Genomic DNA, 24,469 nt, shown 5'->3' with positions numbered 1-24,469 from the left:
AGAACATCATTGGAAATATACTATAGATTGAAAAATTGTCACACGTGTTGTCCACAATGCTGGTAAAGATTATCTGAACCAAGTTGGGAGCAGATGTCAAGAGGTGGATAACTACCTCTGAGTCTCCATTGGGTAGGTTCCCGACCCCAAGAGGTTGAAGTTTAAAAAAAAATACAGATCCTGACAGGTTTAAGAAGTGGGCCCCCAATGGAGGTGCAAATGGAGACAAGGCACAAGGTTGGCCCTGGCCCCCATATTGTAGAAGGGGAGGAGTTTTAGTGGGTAGGCCTGCAAAAGAAAGTCCCACACTACCAAGGGGTATGAGACATAGTGCCCATACATGATTTCTCTTCTCAAAAAAAAGTTTACTTCAAAATAACATAATAAAATACACAATGAATTGTATTATAATAGTACAGTCAATTTGTATTTTTATTTGAAAATCCTTAACTACTGATTGATGTTTTTTTCCATATGTTAGGGGTGATGAGGGAAGCTTAACTCCAGATTTGTAACATCCCCCTCCCTTAGATTTTTGAAAATCTCAAAAAGTTTTTGAATTGCGTTTTTCTCTGAATCTATGCATTTTAGAGAAACGTTTTTCAAACAAAAAATGTAGAGGACATTCTCCTCTACAATTAATGTCTTTGAAATTATGCGTGTAATTTGAAATTGAAATACTAGGTGGCCCTGAAGTTGTAAAAAACATGTTTTTTCGGTTTTTTCACCAGAAAAAATTGTTTTTCATCTGTATTGCATTTGGAAAAGTTTTTAATCTCAAAAAAACAGACAACTTTTATTTAAACAATTTTCTTGTACGACTTACTGTTTTGGAGCTGTAGCTTGTGAAAGTGTGTTACTATTAAGATTATTGACCTGTGAATTGGGCACGTGTTTGAAACCGGTCAAGTCGCTGAACAATGCCGATCTCCCCAGCTATAGTTACAATAGGACCGCTGTGTTGCCATTTTACTGCTATAACTCTGGAATGCTAAGTCGTACAAGAAAATTGTTTGAATAAAAGTTGTCTGTTTTTTGAGATTAAAAACTTTTCCAAATGCAATACAGATGAAAAACAATTTTTTCCGGTGAAAAAACCGAAAAAAAACACGTTTTTTACAACTTAGGGGTACCTAGTATTTCAATTTTGAATTACACGGCATAACTTCAGAGACATTAAATGTAGAGGACAATTGTCCTCTACATTTTTTGTTTGAAAAACTTTTCTCTAAAATGCATAGATTCAGAGAAAAACGCAATTCAAAAACTTTTTGAGTTTTTCAAAAATCTATTGGAGGGGGATGTTACAAATCTGGAGTTAAGCTTCCCTCATCACCCCTAATGCATGGACAAAAGATCAATCGATAGGGTAAGGAATTTCAAATACAACCTATTTTGATGACAAATTGCCTGTACTATAATAAAATAACAGGTGCAAAACAAAATGATTCCAATAAAATGTTTCTTATTTTATAGATAAAAAAAATTAAATAAATACATTAAAAAGTGAAAATATAACTTTTATTAAATTTCACTCATATGCATACATCATATATTACACAAGCAGGATAATATAAAATATCTTGGAAGTAGACAATCAGATTTTCATATAATATAAAAATTTATCCGGCTAAATTTAGAATTTGTTGATTTTTTCAAACATTTCATTCGACAGTTCTCATTTTTAGATAAACTGATAAAAGGATTTATTTTTAAAACTTTGATTTAAGACCTCACTCTGATAGATTATATAACTCATAAAATTTATAACCAGACAGTTTAAATTTTCAGTAAATTTTATAAATTTAGTTCTACTTTTTTATGAAAACTTAAAATATCTGCAATTACAACTGATACAGATATAAAACAGTTGGCTTCATTACAAATTCTGTATAAAATCAAATTTATGATTTCTAACAGATTACTTTAATTTTTTGTTAAATTTACTATTACATAAATACACTGGAACAGATACTTTTTACACACCAAAGATCAATTTATTTTAATACATGACATGAAGCTGGTCTCAAAAGCTTCCTGTTACAAAATAGTACATTATTTTTAAAATTTCTATAATATCCACTCTTCATGGCTTTTAATTTATACAACAGTGAATATGAAATAAAACAAACAGTTCTTTCATCTCCGTGCTGCAGATGCAAACATCACATAAGAAGATAGAAACAGGCTCTTCTCTGAATTCATTTGAAAAACCTCTCAAATAAAGTGCATGAAAGAATATCAGCAAGAACAAAATTTTAACAGTTCAATTACAAGATACTTATCGTCAAACTTTACTGTACATAACAATTTAAATATATATATATATAAATAATTAATTTTTATAATAGTTAATAAGTTTTTATAATAGTTAATTTATATATATATATATATATATATATATATATATATAGTGTATAAGCTCTTTATTTCAGTTTAAAGTAAAACAGTTCAAAATTCTAATCAATTTTAAGTAGTTGAACATCCTTCATTTTATTTGACTCATTTAACTGAGAATTATCTGCTACTGTTTTCTGTGAACTAATCTTCCATGATAAATAAGTATTCCAACCTACAGCTACAAATTGTACAAATATTACTCTGTAATTTAATGGAACAAAATAGAAATTTAAAAGCTGAATGAAAGGCCAAATCTGTAACAAGAAAGTATACAACAGTTGTCATGAATAAAATAATAAATTGATATCAACTAAATTTTTTAATAACATCTTTCAAATTTTATGCTGATTTATTATTAACTTAAAGATTAGCTTATAAACTAACTGTGGAGATTTGTTTTTTCCTTGCAACTCACTATTACTATACTTTTAGTGCGCTGATGCCAGTGATAGATAATATTTATTATGCTTTAATCCAATAAGTGTTATTAGTTAATCTTCATTCATATTTGTGAATTTTATTATAATAGCATCAGAATTACAGTCCACTCTTCACATTCCTGTTATAATGTATGTATAGCTCATTTCACTAACTTTTTTATTTAATTAAAAATTATAAGCAAGTAATTTTTTTAAATTCATTTTTAAGACCCGGATTAAATTGTTATTCACAGTAGTTTACAGATTGCTTTCAAACAATTTTTTCTTTTTTTTTTTACCCACAAGTATGACTAGAAAATTAAATATATTAACATATCCATGTCTTTAAATTTATGAACGTGTAATTTTCTAAAAGAATAGACACTATAAAAAAATAATATCCACTTTATCAAACGATCAAATGGAACTGTTTTTTTAAACTCTACACATTACTTTGGCTTACGAGAAAGGACATTATTATGTTTCAATTGCCATTATAAATAAATTACCAAATCCGTTCAAAAAATCTTTCTACCAATTTATTTAAAATATAGTTAAAAAATTTCTTAGAAATATCTGTAAAATTTTTAGATATACTAATTAAAAACTGTAAAAAACTAATCTTTCTGCATGCTATTTCAACATGTGTATACGATCAAAATAATCTCAAATTATGTCTTCTGTATTGTTAATTAATTTGTAGTTATCTTTTTTATTTTGTATCTTCATGTATTTACTTTAATAAAATTATTTTGTGCTTATATTTTAAATAGCTACTAAGACTTTAATCATGATTATTTTTTATCTTAAAATTTAAGTTTTAATAATTATGATTTTTCTCTTTATTTTTTTTATTATTATTTTTTATTTTTTCTTACAGTGATATGATCTGTACAACTCATTATTATATACTGAACAGAATAGATTTATTTATTTACTGCATTAGATACAAGAAAACAGTTTCTTTGTTCAGTTTGACAGAGGTGGATGTTGTGTTATTTTTTATTTTTTTTTGTTACAAGATATTCTTTTAATCACAGATTGAACATACATAAATATAAATGAATGGATAAGTCAACATTTTTAAATTTTCTAAATATCGACCAACATAATTCATTCTTTTAGGTGCCAAATAATAAGAACTGTGCTTTAGGAAGGATGTGGAATATTTTTCTTTGCCCAAAGTTATAGAACTGACACTGTAGTGTAAGCTGATCTGTTGATGTATTATCTTGATGCAGCATCTAATAGTCTGCAATGCCCCTTTTTATCTCTCCAGGTAATAATTCCAAGATACCTTTCTTTTCTTTTTCCTGTTTAGCCTTCGGTAACTACCGTTCAGATAATACTTCAGAGAATGAATGAAGATGATGTGTATGAATGTAAATGAAGTGTAGTCTTGTACAGTCTCAGTTCATGAGGTCATTCCTGAGACGTGTTGAAACCCAACCACCAAAGAACACCACCGGTATCCACAATCTAGTATTCAAATCTGTAAAAATAACTGACTTTACTAGGACTTGAACGCTGGAACTCTCGACTTTGAAATCAGCTGATTTGGGAAGATGCATTCACCACCAGACCAACCTGGTAGGTTCCAAGTTACCTTTGTAGAAGACTATCCTAGATGTACAAATTCTTTATTACAATATCACGGCAGTCAAATAAAATGATACATCATTTGTTTACATTATGGAGCTCCAAACGCATGATTTCTTTAGGTAGGGAGAACTTTTCACGTGCTATTCCTCACTTTGACATGAGATCATATTAAATCAAAAACCATAATTTATCTCTTGTTTTATAATGTAAAAGTTTTATGTTTTCTAAAAATGCTAAATTTTGAGTATTTTCAGAAATTCTGATAAATTTCCAGCTAGTTCTTAACAGAGTTATTAAACAATTGTACAAAGGCAACAGCAGCTCATGACTTAATCAAGTTGAAACAAGTATGTATATATGCAGCTAGATCACTACCAAAACACCAAGATGTCAAAGGTGTCCTATGTTGCCATATCGTAAGTAGGATAATCAGTACACTTACTTTTGAGAGAAACCTTAATATATTACTACATTTTAATTTATTTTATTTATTATAGATTTATATTAAGAAAATCTACAACTTACCTTATAATTAGTGAACAGTACATTAAAATATTCACTCTGTAATTTCCATTTAATATCTTCTACAGATTTTCCTTCAGTAAATGCAATGGAAGACATTATAACTGGTATAAAACATGGTGCAAATAATGTTTGATCCACAGCAATCTTTTTTAATGTAGTTTTTATACCATTTTTACCAAACATCCTTTCTAATGCACCGTACCATTTTGAAAGCACAGGTCCCTGAAAGCATAACACTTACATTAACTGAGATTTAAAGTATACAACAGTCGGTTACATAACATAAAAGAGAAAGCTTGTCTTTCAATCTTTAAAAGTTTCAATTTATTTGAAAAAATCCTAGTCTTTTTTGAATTATAAAACTATTATTAATGCCGTAATTAAACATACTGCTCGCCTGTTAATATACACCACTATCTATATCTTATAGCATTTGCTTATGCAGATTCACACTTTTGTGATGAGTTCTCCATGTAAATTTGCATTAACAGGAATTTATCATTGACTTGCTTGTCCCACACTCTCAATTGTTCCTATGTTTTGGACCAGTCCAAGTGACTCAATCCTTTGAGTATGCGTACCCATATCAGGATCACCAAAGTTCTCTGTATGATTGACACTGTAGTGTCTGTACTGCATTCCAAGGATATTTTGTATTCTCTCCTAAGCTCTCTATCTGTCAGATATAATGTATAATGACTGTAACAGGTAGTATGCAGGCTGTGATTGAATAGAAAAAAATGATTTTCATTTAAACAACTTACATGCTAGTTTTTTTTTGGGTTAATGGCTGCTGAACCGAATATAATGTAACCTTATTATCATTTATAATTATTTTGTTAGGGGGTCATTGTAAAGTTAGTCATTATGGTGTATATGTAAATCAGGAAAATACATTACGTTTCAAAATACATTTTACTTAATAATTGGCAAAACTTTGTATATTTATGACTGGTAGAAATCTGAAACTAACAGAGAAGTGCAGAACCTGTACGTGCAGAATCTATGTCTAGTTAACATACACGGGTTGTCTGAAACGTTTTGACATGAAGATGACAGCACTCGTCAACAAAAGTTGGGGAATGTAATCGAACATGCGTTGAAAGGTACTCACTAAAAGGACGCTTAGTTGTTGTTTAATAATCGTTTGAGTAAGTCATTAAGAGTGTTTTTGTGAAAATGGAAAAAACTGAATATTGTGCTGTCATTAAGTACTTTCATTTGAAAGGCAATATGCCTACGCAAATTACAATCGAGTTGGACGCTATTTATGTGGACTAAGTCCCATCATTTGCCACCAAGAAAAGATGAGCAGCTGAATTTAAAAAAGGTCGTACCAGCTTGGTTGACGATAAGCGTTTGGAACGGCCCAAAACTGCAACCACCACCGATATCATCAAAAAAATTCACCAAATGGTACTGGACGACCGACCTGAATTAAGATTTGAGAAGTAGCAGAAGCTATGGGCATATCGAAAAAACGTGTTTGTCATATATTAACTGAAGAATTGGATATGTGTAAGTTATCCATGCATTGGGTGTTGCGTTTGCTCACTTTGGACCAAAAACGCATTCGAATAAACATTTCCAAGCCCCTGCTGGAGTAGTTTAAGCAAAATGAGTCAGATTTTCTGCGTCAATTCATAACTGTAGATGAAACATGGATCGACCACTACACTCCTGAGACAAAACAGTGGCCTGCAAAGAGTCCATAAAATACATTTTATGGATCATTCCAATTTGAATCGATAATAACATTACTCATTAAACAGTTTCTGTAACAGGAGGGGAATACCCATATATGGTATTCTAATAACAACAAGGTTATAAGGTAAGGTAATATCAATTAATTATAATACCACAAGTTGAAGTTGAAAGAATGTTATTTTACAGTATATTAACCCGCTAAACTACCAGCAAAGTACTTATTCGCATAAAATATGATAAAAATCCATCAACTTACTACAAATAAAAACCCAACCGTGCAGTAATTCCCCGTTCTTCTCCAATTAATATTATCAAAATGTTTTTTTTCTACACACGTCTGTGCAATCACATCACCAGTGCCCATTAAGAATCCTACAAATCAAAAAAATTGTTTTTCAGTTGTTTAATCTACACCAGATTACAAGAATAATTATGTATTACAGAATAAATGCAAAATAAAACTAATTCTAAAATCATACATTCAAAACTAAACATAAAATTACTAAACTAATAAGGAAAATCCAAATAATTAAACTGTATTAAAAATATGAGAACTTTAGTCTAAGAATCTATAAGATATGATGCTCTTCACATATTAAATGAGCAAGTTATCAGCTTACAATAATTGTTTATTGATGCTCCTTAACAGAGTGGTAGGAAGGGATCCCGACTTTAAATCCAAAATAACAGTTTCCAACTGAGCTCCATTTTCAGTTAAAGATTTTTGAACAGTTCAAACTTACTTGTATCTGTACAGTGACAGCAGCAAGCATTCCAGTCTCAAAATCTGAGTCTGTGTCATGTTTTTTTCTAACTTTTACTTTTGTTTACATTTAGACCTTTGTTTAATTTTTCTTACAGATACTAATGCAGATGATACTTTATTAACTAGTACTTATAACATTTATAAGAATTTAAAAAAAAATTATATGAATTTTTATTTTAACAAACCAACATAAATTATAGACATTTATAGACCTAGAAAAGGAATTCAATAATGTAGACTGGAATAAAATGTTCACAATTTAAAAAAAAATTAGTGTTCAAATACAGAGATAGAAGAACAATTGCTAACATTTACAGAAACCAAACAGCAACAGCAAGAAAGAGGCCATAATAAGAACAGAAGAAAGAGGCCATAATAAGAAAGGGAGTCCGACAAGAATGTTCCCTATCCCCATTACTTTTTAATCTTTACATAGAACTAGCAGTAAATGTTAACAACAACTTAGATTTGGAGTAACAGTACAAGGTGAAAAGATAAAGATGCTACGATTTGCTGATTATATAGTAATTCTAGCTGAGAGTAAAAAGGATTTAGAAGAAACAATGAACGGCATGGATGAAGTCCTACGCAAGAACTACCGCATAAAAATAAACAAGAACAAAACGAAAGTAATGAAATGTAGTAGAAATAACAAAGATGGACCACTGAATGTGAAAATAGGAGGAGAAAAGATTATGGAGGTAGAAGAATTTTGTTATTTGGGAAGTAGAATTACTAAAGATAGACGAGGCAGGAGCGATATAAAATGCTGAATAGCACAGGCAAAACGAGCCTTCAGTCGGAAATATAATTTGTTTACATCAAAAATTAATTTAAAAATCAGGAAAAGATTTTTGAAAGTATATGTTTGGAGTGTCGCTTTATATGGAAGTGAAACTTGTACGATTGGAGTATCTGAGAAGAAAAGATTAGAAGCTTTTGAAATGTGGTGCTACAGAAGAATGTTAAAAATCAGATGGGTGGATAAAGTGACAAATGAAGAGGTGTTGCGGCAAATAGATTAAGAAAGAAGCATTTGGAAAAATATAGCTAATAGAAGAGAGACTTATAAGCCACATATTAAGGCATCCCGGAATAGTCGCTTTAATATTGGAGCGACAGGTAAAGGAAAAAATTGTGTAGGCAGGTAACATCTAGAATTTGTAAAACAAATTGTTAGGGATGTAGGATGTAGGGGGTATACCGAAATGAAACGACTAGCACTAGATAGGGAATCTTGGAGAGCTGCATCATACCAGTCAATGACTGAAAACAAAAAAAAATGAATTTTATATATTTTTTTTTTTTAATGTAGCAACCATTAACTGAAAAATTTTTATGAACAAGTGGGAATCAGAGTCATGCAAGGAATGAAATATTAGTAAATAGACAAACAGATTCAAATAAAATTTGAATAAATAACTTTATTTTAATTTCCATCTTGCCTATTACAATCCAAAGAATGGTAATTATAAAAAAAAGAAATATACTATTGAAATTAAAATATTTTCAGATTGTTAATAGGCAAGTTGAAAATTAAAATAAATTTGTTCAAGTTATAAAACAAAATTTGTTTGTTAGGTTCATAATTGTTACATTCAAATAAAATAATAATTAAAAACACATTAAATTCATTCGGTTTTCTGATTCTTATAATATTATTAGTATATAATAAAATCTTATGTAATAAAAGTCATCTATATAATAAATAAAATGGACAAAATAAAATGGAGACACTCATTCCACATAATAATAAAATTATTATCATTATAAAATATTATTAGTAAGCAGCTTTAAAATAAAAATTGTCTATGTTAGTGTAGAGTTAAAAATATTTCAAAAAGCTTTAATTAAATACGCAATGATGACCAGCAGTTTATTTTTTAAATATAATTTAACAGAACAAAAAAGAACTCTCATACAGCATGTATTTTCTCTCATTGTTGGCCTATTTTTTTGCACTATGCTTACTATTGATGCTCACTAGCTACTATACTATCAATCAATATAAACCAAAAAGATAGTTTAATAATCGACATTTCGATTGTATCACAATTCCCTGCCTTAATCAAAATTTATACAACAATAAAAATAATAAATACAGTACATGACAATCTTACAAATAACAATATCACATTAGATATGACAATAACAATGATGTTATTGTCATACATAACATGCCAATAACAAAACACAATGACTTTACTTTTCATTAATAATCATTATTATTGACAATATCAATAATAAAATTTTTACTATAAACTAATCAAATCAAGAGTTCCTTTAATGTAATTTAAAACTTTTTAGACATAATAATAAATCATTATTAGCACAACTTTGGTATCTGCTTAGAATATTATTTGTACACAAATCTGGTTGGCTGCCTAACATTGCATAAATAATACAACCTATCAATTTTTGACACATATTTTCTATCTCAGTATTTTCTAGTTTTTCTCTCAGCAAATAGTTATACTCAAAATCACTATCCATTGGAGTAGAGACAGTTTTACCATCAAACATACTGAAATGTTTTAGTACATTTTCTAGATAATTACGTTGATTCAACTCTATCACGCCATCTTTTAAACTTTGTTCTACACTAAAACCTAAATAATTTGAAATTTGACCCATATCTTTAATTTTAAACTTACTTATCAATTCATTCTTAAAAACATTAATTGTTTGCTTATTTGAGCCTGAGATAATTAATTTATCAACATAAATTTTTAAAAGATTAGATAATCTGAATTGCAAACAATAATCATTATTTGACCTTAGAAAATTCTGATATATCATGAACTTATGAAATTTATCATACCAGCATTTCAGAAAATTTTTTAAACCATAAATTGCTTTCTTAAGTTTGCACACTTTATCATTTTGTAAATTGCAATTCTCAGGTAAACACATAAATGCACTTTCTTTCAGTTTATCGTGCAACTAATGCAAATATTTAATTTGGCAACAGGAGAATAAACATCATAAATTGAACCTTTCTGCATGAACCCTTTGGCAACTAACCTAGATTTAAATTGAATTATCTTCCTTGATTATCTCGTTTAATTCTATAAACCCATTTGCTATCAATATCACATATTTCTGACTTATCAATAACATCCCACGTACCATTTTCAACTACTGACTTTAACTAACCTCCATAGCATCCTACCACTGATTAGAAAAAACTAACTGTTTACCTTCTTCATATGATGTTGGTTTTCAATGTCATCACACAAACAAAGACAGTCTCATAATCATTACATTTAACTGGAGGTGCACAGCTGATCCCTAAGACGAATCTGTCTTCTATCAGCAGGACTTTTTATATTCATATTCAGGGAACTTCTTCTAAACTTTCATCTGCAGTCACATCCTTAATTATGTTTTCAACGTGTTCAACTTCTGATGTAGGTTCTTCTTTCTTCATGTTGACATTACAATCAAAAAACAAGAAATTATTCGGTTTAGATGAAAGAAAAATAACATCTCTTTCTAACATTACTGCATTCATATCTAGAAAATAAACACTCAATCCTTTTGTACTTTTGCCATAACCTACAAAGATTCACTTTCTACTTCTAAGATCAAGCTTCTTTCTCTTCTCTTTTGGCATATGCACCCACAATTCTGTACCAAACATGTTTAATTTTTTTTTAAATCAAAACTTTGCTTATTATTCCATAATTCATAAAGTGTTTTACATTTAACTGTACTTATCCCAGTTCTATTAATCAGATAAACAGTTGTATTTGTTGCTTTATCCCAAAATGACTTGCTTAGTTGTTTTGCTGAGATCATTGTTCTAGCTGCCTCAATGATTGTATGGATTTCTTGTTCAGCATGACCATTCTGTTTGGCATTATAAAGAACAGTAATCTGTTGTTCTATTTCTTACAGAGTCAAAACATTTTCTCACATTGTGATTAACAAACTTCTTTTCATTATCTATTCTTAAGATTTTAATTTTCTGACTCATTTGATTTTTACACAGTTTCGCATGAACTTCATACGCTTATGTTTTAAAATATACACATGTCTATAACGTGAATAGTAATCTGTCAATAAAATCATATAACAAGAGTCAAGTTCCACAGGACCACAGACATCAGCAGGAATTATGTTTCCAACTTCAGTTGATTGTGAATTACTTCCTTTGAATGAGTCACGATGTTTTCCCTGCACACAGGCTTCGCAGAACAGGGTTTCTTTTTTATTTTCACTGATAACACAATTTTGATTCAAAAAACTTTTCACGTGATTAAAATTTTGATGTGCCAAATTTTCATAACACCAGATTAAAAATTTTTTATTTAAGTTTACTAAGGCATCATTAACCAAACAATAATCATCTTGGTCTACAAAATTGTAGTCATCTAAGCAAAAGATTACACGGAAAGCTTTATTTGCTTGTTTAGCCAGTGCAAATACTTTATTTGCTTCTTTGTAAACTACTTCACAGACTTCAAACAAAAACCATAGCCCAGAGCCTTGTCCTGTGAGAAAAGATTTATCCCTAAATCAGGTACATATAGCACATTTTTCATCATTACATTTATGAACTTTTGTCCATTGTATGATTTAATGAAAACATTACCAATACTGATTGCAGTGATTACTCAACAACCATCAACTATTCTTACTTGTTTCAATTCAATAAGCTGCATATACATACTTTCCAAACATCTTAGATCGTGTTACATATTCTCAGATGTTCCACTATATGTATACCATTCTGTATCCAAATTCACCTCAGAAACTCCAATTCATGCCAATCTTTCATTTGATGAAGCCAACAATATTTTAATACAACAAAAATGACACACAAAATTTTTATTTTTCATAGAATTTGAATAATTCTTACACTAATTCTTCTTATGGCCAACCTTTCCTCAAGAAAAACAACTAAAACTAAACTTATTTAATTTCATCCTTTTTTAATTTCACAGCTTTCAAAGCGTCTGATTTCTTTATATCTCCATTGGTAACTTCAAAGAGATCTTTAGCTATCAATACTACCCTCAGCTGGACTTTCCAAACGTTCCAGTTATTTTCGTTCAACTTCATAAACTGCTACAATTTCATATTATTATCCAAGTGGTACACTCATAAAACAATCCAACAAAATTTTCATGACCTTTGTTCACAGTTATATGTCTGGGTCCATAACCTGGTGTAAAGTGCTTTAGATAAATACACAATGATGACCAGCAGTTTATTTTTTAAATATAATTTAATACAACAAAAAAGAGCTTTCATACAGCATGCATTCCCTCTCATTGTTTTTTTTTTTTTTCACTGCACTTACTATCTATCGATGCTCTCTTGCTAACAACACTTATACTACCAATTGATATAAACCAAATCAATAGTTTAGTAACTGACAATTTGATTGTATCACAACAAAAAACAACACAGAGACTCGAACCTGTATCTAGAATATTCACCAATCGGTTCCTACCACTGCAGTGATTGTTGATATACAAATAAGCTACTTGAACCACTCAAAAATCTTTAAATGAATTTTACTCCTAAATGAAAAAAAGTTGGAAGCTACCATTTTAGATGTAAAGTAAGATCACCCTCCCTCCTACCATCATACAAAAGGGCATCAGTAAACTCTGTTGTGAGCTGACCACCTGCCCTTTTTAGAGAACGTTAAATTTTTTTTTATAATTATTTAAAAAACTTGCAAATTTTCTTTAAAAAGTTTGATATCTGCTTCAGTGACCAAATGAATTCCCCTGTTAATTAGTGACAGAATATGTGCTATTCAACACAGAAAATAGTAAATTAATTTATGTTAATTATAATAGAAATCTTTTAATCTTTGTCACGTGTAAGACGCATGGATGTGATAGACTGAAAATTATTACTATGATGCATGTCCAAGATACAAGAGACACCAATTAGAGCTGCTTCATCTGAAGAGATATTCACTACACAGTGAGTTGGAATTATGAAAAATGTTAAGGTGTCATTTTGGCGATCTTGAAATGTTAATCCACCGGGTTGGTCTAGTGGTGAACGCGTCTTCCCAAATCAGCTGATTTTGAAGTCGAGTGTTCCAGCATTCAAGTCCTAGTGAAGTAGGTTATTTTTACACGGATTTGAATACTAGATCGTGGATACCGGTGAATGGTCAAACTGAGACTGTACAAGACTACACTTCATTTACACTTATACATATCATCCTCTGAAGTATTATCTGTAAGGCTAAACAGGAAAAGGTAAGTATTACCAGAGGCTAAACAGGAAAAAGAAAGGTCTTGAAATGTTGATATGCAGTATATTTAACTTTGTGGAAAGATAACAAAAACCAATTTTATATCTCATTTCCCACATAAGTATCTCATAGAATGCTTGATACTATTAAAAATGTCATTTGCAGGTTGTCAGGTCACTTGCAAAGCAACAGTATTTGTACCACATTTTCAGATTCATGAGTAACACAATAATATGTATCTCTGCTTGTCTGTAAGAACATTTTACTAATTTTCTCAACTTAGAAAAGTTGGCATAATAGTATTATGTAATATGTTTGTACAGCAGGTACATTATGTTTGTATGTGTAGGAAAATTAGTGCGACTTTAAAATCGTTTTCAAAATGTACATGCACAAAATGCTACATGCAACTATTCAAAAACTTTAATTAAAAGAAAAATCTAGCAATTGCGTTAAAAACATACCATAACAAATGCAATTATTTTTATCATAGAAAAAAAAAATATATATATATATTTAACAAAATATATGAACTATTTTTTCCTAGAAATCAGCTGACCCATAGGGAGTAAGAGATGGATTTAGCACAGTGCTGTAGTTAATCTTGCTGTATATACAAGATTAAGTTTTCTGGCCTCATTAGAATAAATGACTGCGTTGCAATCTTTATGTATCATCAAGTTAAATTGATTAATTATATATATTAATTTGTACATATGTCAGAACATGATGAATAACTCTCAGATTTTACTGAAAGCTCAGCAATATCTAAGATAAGCAATATGTAAAATTCAGTGACAACATTAAGGGGATTACATGACTAAAGACTCATATGCCCGCTTAAAAATTGGTGATATGTTAGTGGAAAGTGATCACAATATACCATTACCAAACTGAAATGTTAATGTTACTGGAAAAATTTGGAATTTTATCTTGAAAGCTTAACATTTGACCACCTAATAATCGGTAGGCATATTTATTAATGAAGGTTCAGCACACATAATTTTTAAAGATGATTTAAGCACATGCAGGGTGGTTGAAAAAAGTTGTACTAAAGTTGTTCTCAATGAAATAAAAAAGCTTTCTACCAAATAGAATAGAAGAAAGTAATAATTTATTAAAGGGATAATGTATTACATGTTTATAGTTAATAGTATTTAAATTAAATAATAATTTAATATAATGTAATATATAAATAATCCAAAAAGAATTTAAAATATTAGTCAGTGTACTTCAAGTAATAATACCCATATTTACAAATAAACACAGAATTAATAAAAACGATAAAATCAAAACATTATTATTAATTATATAAATTAACTTCAACTACTATCAACAAACACTATAATATATAAGAGTAACAGACATTAATTTTAACATTACATTTTAATACCATAATAAAAAAACTAATTTAAATTATTTTTTATTAATACATTCTCATTAAACAAAGAATGTATAAAAATCTTGTTATAATAAAAAAAATTAGAAAACAAAATACAGGTATAAAAATTACAAGGTAAAAATTATTCAACTGTAACACAAACTTAATTCTTCACACTAACTGAGGAGTCTGAGGAGAAAGGGACTTATTAGTTTTTGCTATTTTTCAGGAGGATGAAAAATGTTCTGCTATAAAACTATAAGATAAAATACCACAAAAATTGGTAGTGCTCTTTTTATATGTCCTGTTAATATTATTTAAGGTAGCACCTTTTTTTACTTTTGATTTGATCCAATAAATTTTTTTAAATTTTGGCTTAGCTCCTTTCTCCTCATTTTGGTGATAAAATAGTTTGGTATTATGCTTGTAAATAAACTTAATTTCTCGTTTAAACTGAATGAATATTACTAAAATGTTACACTAGCATACAAGAATGCAATAATAATTAACGTGAAGAAGAGGTGTTTGACTAATATACTAATGTAATTTAATTTCGTTTGATAATTCTTCAAAAAATTTAACAGCCTTTTTTTATGTTACACATACACTATTAACTTTCTAATATCTTCAAACTTCTTCCTATTAATTGGAATATAATGTTTGAATTCTCTTCCTCAGAAAAGAATAAGGATCAGGCATCAAACTTTGTTTCGGTTGCTATAGCATATCAACTGAGTTCATTTATAAAGAATTGACGGTTTTTTTTAAAAATAATCTAGCCACCAATTGTCACAATCTAGAATATCTGAATTTCCACATCTTCAACTTCAAAATTTTTCTTTGCATTGTGTATAATCTTATCGAACACAAATTCGATCAGATATTTGAATTTTCTTTTGAAAAATATCAAAATCCCCATCACAGGGGAGATATGAATGATCATACTCAGGAAATTTGGGTCTATTTTGTGAAATCTCTCAGATGCTGCCAGACCAGCATAAAATCTATATAACATATGACTCCTGTTCTGACCAAGGCAAAAGTCAACAAACAGGTACAACAATGTAACATCTGTTGGCAGAAAATTATATAAAAGGTAAAAGGAAAAATTAATAATAAAGGTATATCACACAACAGTCAGTCTTAACATCATGAATACAAAATATATTTACAACTAGCGCATATAGAAAATTTCTTGCACAGGTAAAATTGCTTGGAGCAAATACTGCATATAGTCAAAACACAATATTCCAACAGCATCATTTGTGGCAAATTTCTGTTTTGCTTCAGTTATCAAGTTGTAAAACTTATTTGATTGTTTCTTGTTAACTGAAAGATCTTTTAGCACTTTTTTTAGCACTGAAAGATTCTTTTAGCACTTTCACATAGAGTTGAACTTTTTATTTTAGACTTTGACTTCTCACATTTGCTACACACATCAACCTGTGGTTGCCCAAATCGAAAATTAAAGTTTTCAGAGTAGTATTTCCTATAAAAGTCATATTTGATGTTTAGGAGATTTTTTCACAAATAATTCATGCTTTTGTAATATATTTAAACGTACATCTAGATGTGCTATTTATTCGCCAGTGTAAAACAACTTTTTTGTAGGAAAACTACGGATGTGATAACCAATAATTTTCAAAATTTCTTCAGAAATATTATTTTCCAAGTTTAGAGCTAAGCGTTTTCCAAGCTAAGAGTAGTTTAGTAAATCTATAAAAACGTTTCTTTAATATAGCATGCAAACTGATAAATGCTTTTAGCAAACATTTATCTTTGTTCCATTATTATATTATAAATCAAAAAATATTTAAAAGAAGCGGTTTTTTTGTATCATCTTCTCCTTTACTGGGTTGTCTTTGTTTAACGTTCATAGCTTCTATCAGTCTCTGTAAATGTAGATCTTGTGAATCTTTGCTACTTAGATTTAAAAATTCAGTAAAAATAAAATTTTGTGAATCAACATTACGTTTTAAGAAACATTTATTATAACAATTACACTCTTTTGCAGTAATTAGTACTAACCTCTTTACCTGTGTAACAACTCTTGTACTATAAACCATGAAAAATTGCTTCCTTTACACTCATATTTTGAAGTTTTCTGTTGTGAATTTTTTTAATTTTTCCCATTTTTGTAATTTGTAAAGTAAGAAATGAAAATAGTGCACTAGTAAAGAATAGTAAAAAAATTTAACAATATTAATAAACTGAATAAAAATAATATGATAAATATTGGAAAAAAATTCAATTAACCTTTGAAATACTCATAATAAAGAAACATACTCAGCCATGCAATTGATAGGGTAGTTTAACTTCTGCTCACAATGGTAGAGTGTCTTGCCAACATTAAAGTACAAAATTATTATACTGAGGAGAATGGAAGCAAGTCAGTGACTTTGTACCCTTTTCTTCGGTTTTAAATTTATTACAAGGCATTTCTAACCTAACTCCAAAGCAGACATGATTCCTTTCTCCACAGTTTGATGAAGCTTGGGTTGTATAACCAAATTCCACAATAAAAAAAACAATTTTTAATTTTGACTACTCTCTTTTGATTCAATTACAAAATTACTTATGAACAAAATAACCGAACTAAAACTTATAAATTCAATACTGTTACTCTAAATTAACCAAAATTTTATGAAGAGATAGACAAGATATATGAAGAAAGATGATCTAACCAAATATTTAAAAGGAGATATATGTTAATATTAATGGGAGAATATAATTTCATAGTAGAGAAAAAAGACAAGGGAAAGTATGACCTACATCAAACTATTTTTTTTGTTGTAATTTTGCACTAATGTAATAAACTAGTGATTGTGAGAGTGAGTGGGCAAGCACGCACGCATGTGTGTGTATTTTTTTGTCGTTTTTTAAAAGCACTATGGTATTACTTTTCTCTTATAGCTCTATTGCTACTGTAGCACCATATCTTGGTAAAGTATAGCAATTGGACAAAATCTGGGGTATCAAAGATTTTGCAAATGTCAAACATTTCAAAAAATATAAAACAAGTTATAGAAATTTCAAAACAAATTATAAAAATGTACATACATTTTCCAGAAATCTGTACATGTGTACAAATGTGTTAGCTTGTATTTTGATTAAAGCGGTCTTTTACTTTTAGCAAAGCGGTCTTAGAAAATCAAGCTTTGGTGCGATGATTTACTTAAGTTATTAAAAGTCCAAAGTGTTAAATCAGTCATATGTAGTGGTAGGGGATATTCAACAGCATTTCTTAACAGTTTTTGCCATACAGTTTTTTCATATTTTAAAAACCTGTCAATCATAAAAGTTGAAATTTGGCACAGATATTTGGTTATATCTACATCTACACTATTATATAAAGAGAAAGAGGGTTTTTGTTTGGAATAAACAAAAAAGTACTCAATCAATCACAACCAAATTTTTACCCATGTTTCTTGGCATAACTGAGGAGGTTTTTTAAATATATTTCATCTCTAAAATATATATAAAGTAGGGGGGATTTACTGGTTTGAAGCAGAAACTTTAATGAACTGTGAGTCTCTATCACTGTGTGAGCCGGGTTTGAACTGAATGATTCAAATCAATTTAAAGAATAATATTACAAAAATAATAGAATTAGATTTATATTAAATAAACTGAAAAAAAAAGTTGTATAACAATAATGGGCTTCCTGTCGGGACTGTATATGAGGTTAGAGTGGTGAGGTATGCAAGCACTTTGTGTGAGGCTAGAACAATCATCACCCATTAACTGGTAACAAAGTTGGTGCTCATGGGGTGCTGTTTTGGAAGGTACATTCGTGCTGCTAGGCGGCAAGCCACTAAATTTTCATCCTCCTTTCTTGCAGCGAGCTGCTCCCAAGATTTTTTTCCGTAGAGGTCTTATTGAAATTGAAGACAACATATCGTGAGCGATTCATAATCAACACCAAGCAAAAACTACTGAAGATAAATTAATAAAAGTTTTTATACATGTTTGTCTTACAGTATAACTGCACACTAAGAAAGGTGTTTTGAAATACTGTGTTTAAAGGGATAAAATGGAGTAACAATGAAATTTACTATTTTTTTAAGTTTTTCGATAATAAATGAAGAAATCAGCTTCATTTTTGGTGTGTGAATTTTCTTGTGAATATCTAAAAAGCAATTCCTAGATTTTTGAAATTCCTAGTTTCAAGGATTAAAATAGATTTTTGAATTTTTTTTTGAATCTCTATTTTTTAATTTCTCGGTAACAAATGAAGAAATCAACCTGATTTTTGACGAGTTTAATCTTCATGTTAATAAACCAATTTCTAGATTTTTGAAATTCGACCTTGAAAGAGGGTGAAGAAAAACCATATAGCATGGGCAAAGCTGCAATGGGGAGCTTATACACACACACACGCACGCGCGCACACAACACACCAACTTTGGCCTGATTTTTTTCAACCCCATTGGACAAAGTGGCATCATAAATAATTTTTATTTTTAGCCTTGAATGAATACCTTTGCAATGAACGAATTTCACTTAAGTAAATAATTACTACAATAAATATTTAAAACACAGTAACAATGGGGCTGAGTGTAACTGGTACATAATTTTTTTTTTTCATTTTAATTTTAATTTTCAGGACTGAAAATCTATCTGTGTCCAGTATTAATCTCAGATTACATGGAAACTTTTTAAAAAGTGGTTATTAAAAATGTTGTATGAGGTACCTGTCTATCAAGGGGTCAAATGGGACCCACATTTTTTTTTAGTAATTAAACCCTTTACATAGAGATATTCAACATTATTTCTACACAGTTTTTGCCTCATCTTGAAACCTGTCAATCAAAAAAGTTAAAGTTTCAATCAATATAAAAGTTTATACTGTAATAAGTATTCCAACTTTGGCCTGATGATGAAAACATCATTCAATAAAGATAGTAAACGGGATTAAAATGTTTTACCAAGGATTTTTTTCTCAATTATACTTTTAATACGACAGAAAGGAAAAACATTAAAATTCACTAATGACCTCGCTCTTTTGACAAAAACCAGAGATGAATTAGAAGAAATAATCTGAATTTATCTGTAGTTGAGATTAAGAGTAAAAATCAAAGATACTGATACCTGACAGAAAGAAGGATTAAATTATTAACATAAAATACCAGAAGTAACAGAATTTTATTATTTACTTGGTAAACTAAAATATAAAATATTGGAGAAGTAATGCAGAAATCAAAAGCACAATTAGCACAAGCAAAGAAAGGGAAATCTGCAGGTAAGGTTAGTTTAAGTATCATATTTATTGGTTTTAAGAAATATAGTATTAGACTTACGGTAATGAAACATGAACAATAAGAAAAACTGAAAAGAAAAAAGGAGGCCTATGAAAGTGATGATAAAGAAGGATGTTTGAAAATTAGTTGTGTTAATACAAAATGAAGCAATCTTAAGATGAATAGAAGGGGATAGAAATTTGTGACAGAATTTTTTATAGACTAACTGGGTCATTCAGCCATGTATTAAGATATTCAGGTTTACTTAGTTTGGTGACGAGGGATAGATTGAGGAAAGCAAAGTCTAGAGTATATAAAACACTTGAGGAACTATGATAGATATATTAATAACGTTGAGGTTGAAAGGTAAGTGTAGTACAGAAAGTAGTGGCTTACAGCATCATAAAACTGATGACTCAGAAAAAGAAAACTACAGCACAAGATAAGTAACAAGAAGATTTGTGGAAGTTTATGGAAAATTTTACATAAATATAGGTCATCTTCTGTAAAGATAAAGTTCGTGAAGGTATCGGCAAATATCATGGTATGATGCTAAAAACATTTTAATAAAAAGGCCAAATCAGTTTTTCAATCAGAAATATTTTTACGTTTTTAATAATTCCTTTCCCTCCCTGATCACACATAAGTAGTCATAGGGTTAGAATTAAGAGGATTAGTTGTTAAATTTAACTTCTGAATTGCCCTTTAGTCAGTATTCATGCTTTGAACTTCCACCTTGAGCAACAAGATCTGTCTACTCTGTCTTATGGCTAACAATCAGGTGACACACTACTTTGACTCACTGCTCTACTATTTAGAAACTTAGAAAAATAATGCTGCTATCTGCTCATCAGCCTGTTTTATCTTGCAATAAAATTATTTGTCCTAATTTTCAGATCAGAAAATTCAGATCTCAGTATTGTTTCTCCCCTTTCATCCTTTTCGACTTCCTCTTCTTCCTCCATAACACTATTTTCTAATTCATTTCTTCTTTATAACTCAATATATTCCACCCACCTATTAACGTTCCCTTTCGTATTATAAATCGGTGCACCATGTTTAGCACATTATTTATTTTAGGTTTTAATTTATGTACCACAAAATTTTCCTTAACTTTCCTATATGCTCCTTCTATTTTACCAATGATCATTTCTCCTTCCACTTTTGCACTTTTCTTAAATCCACTCTTTTTTTGCTAATTTGCACTTCTTGTTTATAGTATTTCTTAACTGTCGATAGTTCTGTTTACTTTCTTCATCACTAGAATTCTTATATTTTCTACAGCAGCCATATATCCTCTGATATCCAAGATTTACTACCAGTTCTCCTTGTTCTGCCTAAGTTCACTTCAATTGATTTAAGAATTTCTTTTAAACATTCTCCTATTCTTCTTCTACATTTTCTACCTTATCTTTTTTACTCAGACCTCTTGCGATGTCCTCCTCAAAAATCTCTAAAGCTTCTCTTCCTCAAAACATCCTCTAAAGCATCTTTCTCAAGCTTCTCTAAATTTCACATATTCATCTGACACCTTTTCTTCAGGTTTTTAACCCCAATCTACATTTCATTATCACTAAATTATGGTCACTATCAATATCTGCTCCAGGGTAAGTTTTGCAGTTAACAAGTTGATTTCTAAATCTTTGCTTAAAAGATAGATATCTGATTATATCAGATAGATATAATCTATCTGATACCTTGCATTATAACCTGGCTTTTTCCATGTGCATATTCTTCTATTATGATTTTTAATAGATGTTGGTAATTACTAAATTATACTTTGTGCAAAACTCTATAAGTCGGTCCCCTCTTTCATTCCTTTTGCACTGCCCGTATTCACCAACTATATTTCCTTCCTTGCTTTTTCCAATCTCCGACTATTATTAATTTTTCATCTCCTTTTATGTGTTTAATTGCTTCGTCAATTTCTTCATATACACACTCACCTCATAATCATCAAGGATGCTTGTACGTGTATAGACATTAACAATCATTGTTGGCTTAGGTTTTGATTTTATCCTTATTACAATGATTCTATCACTAAGCATTTTGAAATATTCTACTCTCTTCAATATCTTCTTGTTCATTACGAAACCTATTCCTGCCTGCCCTTTATTTGAAGCTGAGTTAATTCTAATCACCTGACCAAAAGTCATTTTCCTCTTCCTACCGAACCTCACTAATTCCTACTACATCTATATTTAATCTATCCATTTCCCTCTTTAAATTTTCTAACCTACCAACCTTTTTTAGGCTTTTAATATTCCACGCTCCGACTCGTAGAATGTTATTTTTTTAATTTTCTGGTGACTCTTTCCTTAGTAGTCCTCATCCAGGGATCCAAACGGGGGACTAGTTTACTTCCAGAATATTTTACCAAGGAAGGCGCCTCCATCTTTGTTACATGAAAATACAGAGTTACATTTTCTTGAAAAAAAGCAGCTGTAGTTTTCCATTGCTTTCAGCTATATAATATTCAGAAGAATGAGTGATACTGATATGGCTGTTTAAATCATCCTGACCTACGACCTAAAAAACTACTGAAAGAGCTGCTGCCCTCTTTCAGGAATCATTCCTTAGTCTCTCAACAGATACTTCTCCGATACAGTTGCACCTTTGGTTCTGCTACTCTGTATCACTGAGCACTCAAGCCCCCTCACCATCGGCAAGGTCTCATGATTCAGAGGGAAAGACAATCAATCTTTACTAGTCATATCAAAGAATCAGTACATATACTTATAACCACAACATACAAATTTTACAAGTTACACATAAATATACATAACATCAATATGATTCATGTGAAATTTACAATACATTAAATTTGACAAAAGTGATATATATTAAACATATTTAACTAGACACTAGAATGATTCCTAATTTTTTTTTTAGAAATGTAATAGAAACAATAGAAATAGTTAACTCATAGAACATATCATAACAATAGAAAACTCCGCTGAAAAAACAACTGGTTAATTGGCTTTTAAGCTTTTTGGTAGGATAATTAACACATTTTAAATGAGTAATTAACAATTTTGTATTTTTAAATTAGATTTTCTATTCACAGACAAGCGTTACTAACTGTATTAATTAGGTTTAATTAACTGCTTAATTAGGTTTTAATAATGTTCGTGGCTGCTGTCATCGTGAGCACAAAATAAAATTAACAATTAATATAATACACCTTACCAGTATGTTTATATGTATTCTAGATTTTCGGCTTACTTGGAAGCCATCATCAGTAGTTAAAATTAATACATTTAAAGTCAAGAGTTTAAAAATCATAATTAAAATTTAAAAACAGTCATGACTGTCCCGGTCCTACTAATGTACTCTAAAAACCATAACCGAATGTAAAAATTAAGAATGATTATAGTCGACTAACCTGATTGGAGCATCTGCATCGGCAATGGTCGTTTATTCATTAATCTTAAGTAAAAATTCATATTTACGTTTAATTATTTCAATTTCTATCTAAAAACCTCTATATTTAAAACTGCAACACCAGGTAAATGTAAATATTAGTTGTAAAATTATGTTAACATCTACAATGAAGACGCTTAAAAGACAATGTAAACACTGTACGCATTTTAATAATATTCATTTTACGGTTAAGAGCGAAGTGTAAAAAAAATTAATGAATCAAACTTCAGTAGGTTTAACATTTACGAATAATACGCTGCATCACAAATTTGTAATAACCTGTAACAAATTACAGTCGTAGAATTTTATAACAAGATTCCGTAAAAGGATTCGAAAAACTTTACAGTATGGTTTGCGCACAGATTAAGAGAGCTATGGTTTGCAACTAATTTGACAATACAAGTGATAATGTTCAACTTTGAGAAATTATATAATAAATTGATTCCAAAGTGCAGGGTTAGCTTTTTGATTGATGGTATTTACTAGTTGCAATTTTTATTTGTGTATTGTGTTATACAATTTTTAAATTAGCAAATTTTCAGTCTCTCTTTTGTTGTTTCATAGTTTATTATGTTAAGTTAATTTATTAATAATACTTTCATTAAATATAAATATTAATAATAACGATAAATTTAATTTTCCTTCTGCCATTATTTGTACAATGTATGTGTAATTATACAATTAAATATACCTTTAATTTATAAAGTTTATTACTTTTTATCCAATATTTATTTTAATTATTTTATTTTAATTCTATTCGGATAACTGCACTAAATTAGA

General features: G+C 29.5%; 1 protein-coding gene across 4 annotated transcripts; it reads right to left on the bottom strand.

Annotated features, from left to right (window-relative positions):
* Positions 1-1,499: 1,499 nt before the first annotated feature.
* Positions 1,500-24,137, bottom strand: Mpv17 (Mitochondrial inner membrane protein MPV17). Of its 4 annotated transcripts, XM_075378164.1 has the most exons (5): positions 23,652-24,137; positions 17,055-17,196; positions 6,910-7,025; positions 4,947-5,168; positions 1,500-2,654 (listed from the first exon to the last, which is right to left on the bottom strand). In XM_075378164.1, exons 3-5 carry the CDS (start codon positions 7,015-7,017, stop codon positions 2,460-2,462), a joined length of 525 nt encoding a protein of 174 aa, XP_075234279.1. In that variant the 5' UTR covers positions 7,018-7,025; positions 17,055-17,196; positions 23,652-24,137; the 3' UTR covers positions 1,500-2,459. The 4 variants fall into 4 exon arrangements, with proteins under 4 accessions (XP_075234279.1, XP_075234277.1, XP_075234276.1 ...); XM_075378162.1 differs by lacking the exon at positions 17,055-17,196 and having other exon boundaries at positions 23,652-24,133; XM_075378161.1 differs by lacking the exons at positions 17,055-17,196; positions 23,652-24,137 and adding an exon at positions 9,828-9,959.
* Positions 24,138-24,469: the final 332 nt, after the last annotated feature.

Source organism: Lycorma delicatula, chromosome 11 (genome assembly GCF_047948215.1).
Source record: "Lycorma delicatula isolate Av1 chromosome 11, ASM4794821v1, whole genome shotgun sequence".
Lineage (NCBI taxonomy): Eukaryota > Metazoa > Arthropoda > Insecta > Hemiptera > Fulgoridae > Lycorma > Lycorma delicatula.
This window is presented reverse-complemented; position numbering and strand designations above follow the sequence as displayed.

What these genes read in the sequence shown, in the direction of transcription:
- Mpv17 (XM_075378161.1), bottom strand. Translation starts at nt 9,942, where the DNA reads ATGTTTGATGGTAAAACTGTCTCTACTCCAATGGATAGTGATTTTGAG. An exon ending in CGGTTGGGTTTTTATTTGTA is followed by an intron (nt 5,169 to 6,909) that starts GTAAGTTGATGG and finishes TTATGCTTTCAG; the next exon opens with GGACCTGTGCTTTCAAAATG. An exon ending in TACTGTTCACTAATTATAAG is followed by an intron (nt 2,655 to 4,946) that starts GTAAGTTGTAGA and finishes TTCTTGTTACAG; the next exon opens with ATTTGGCCTTTCATTCAGCT.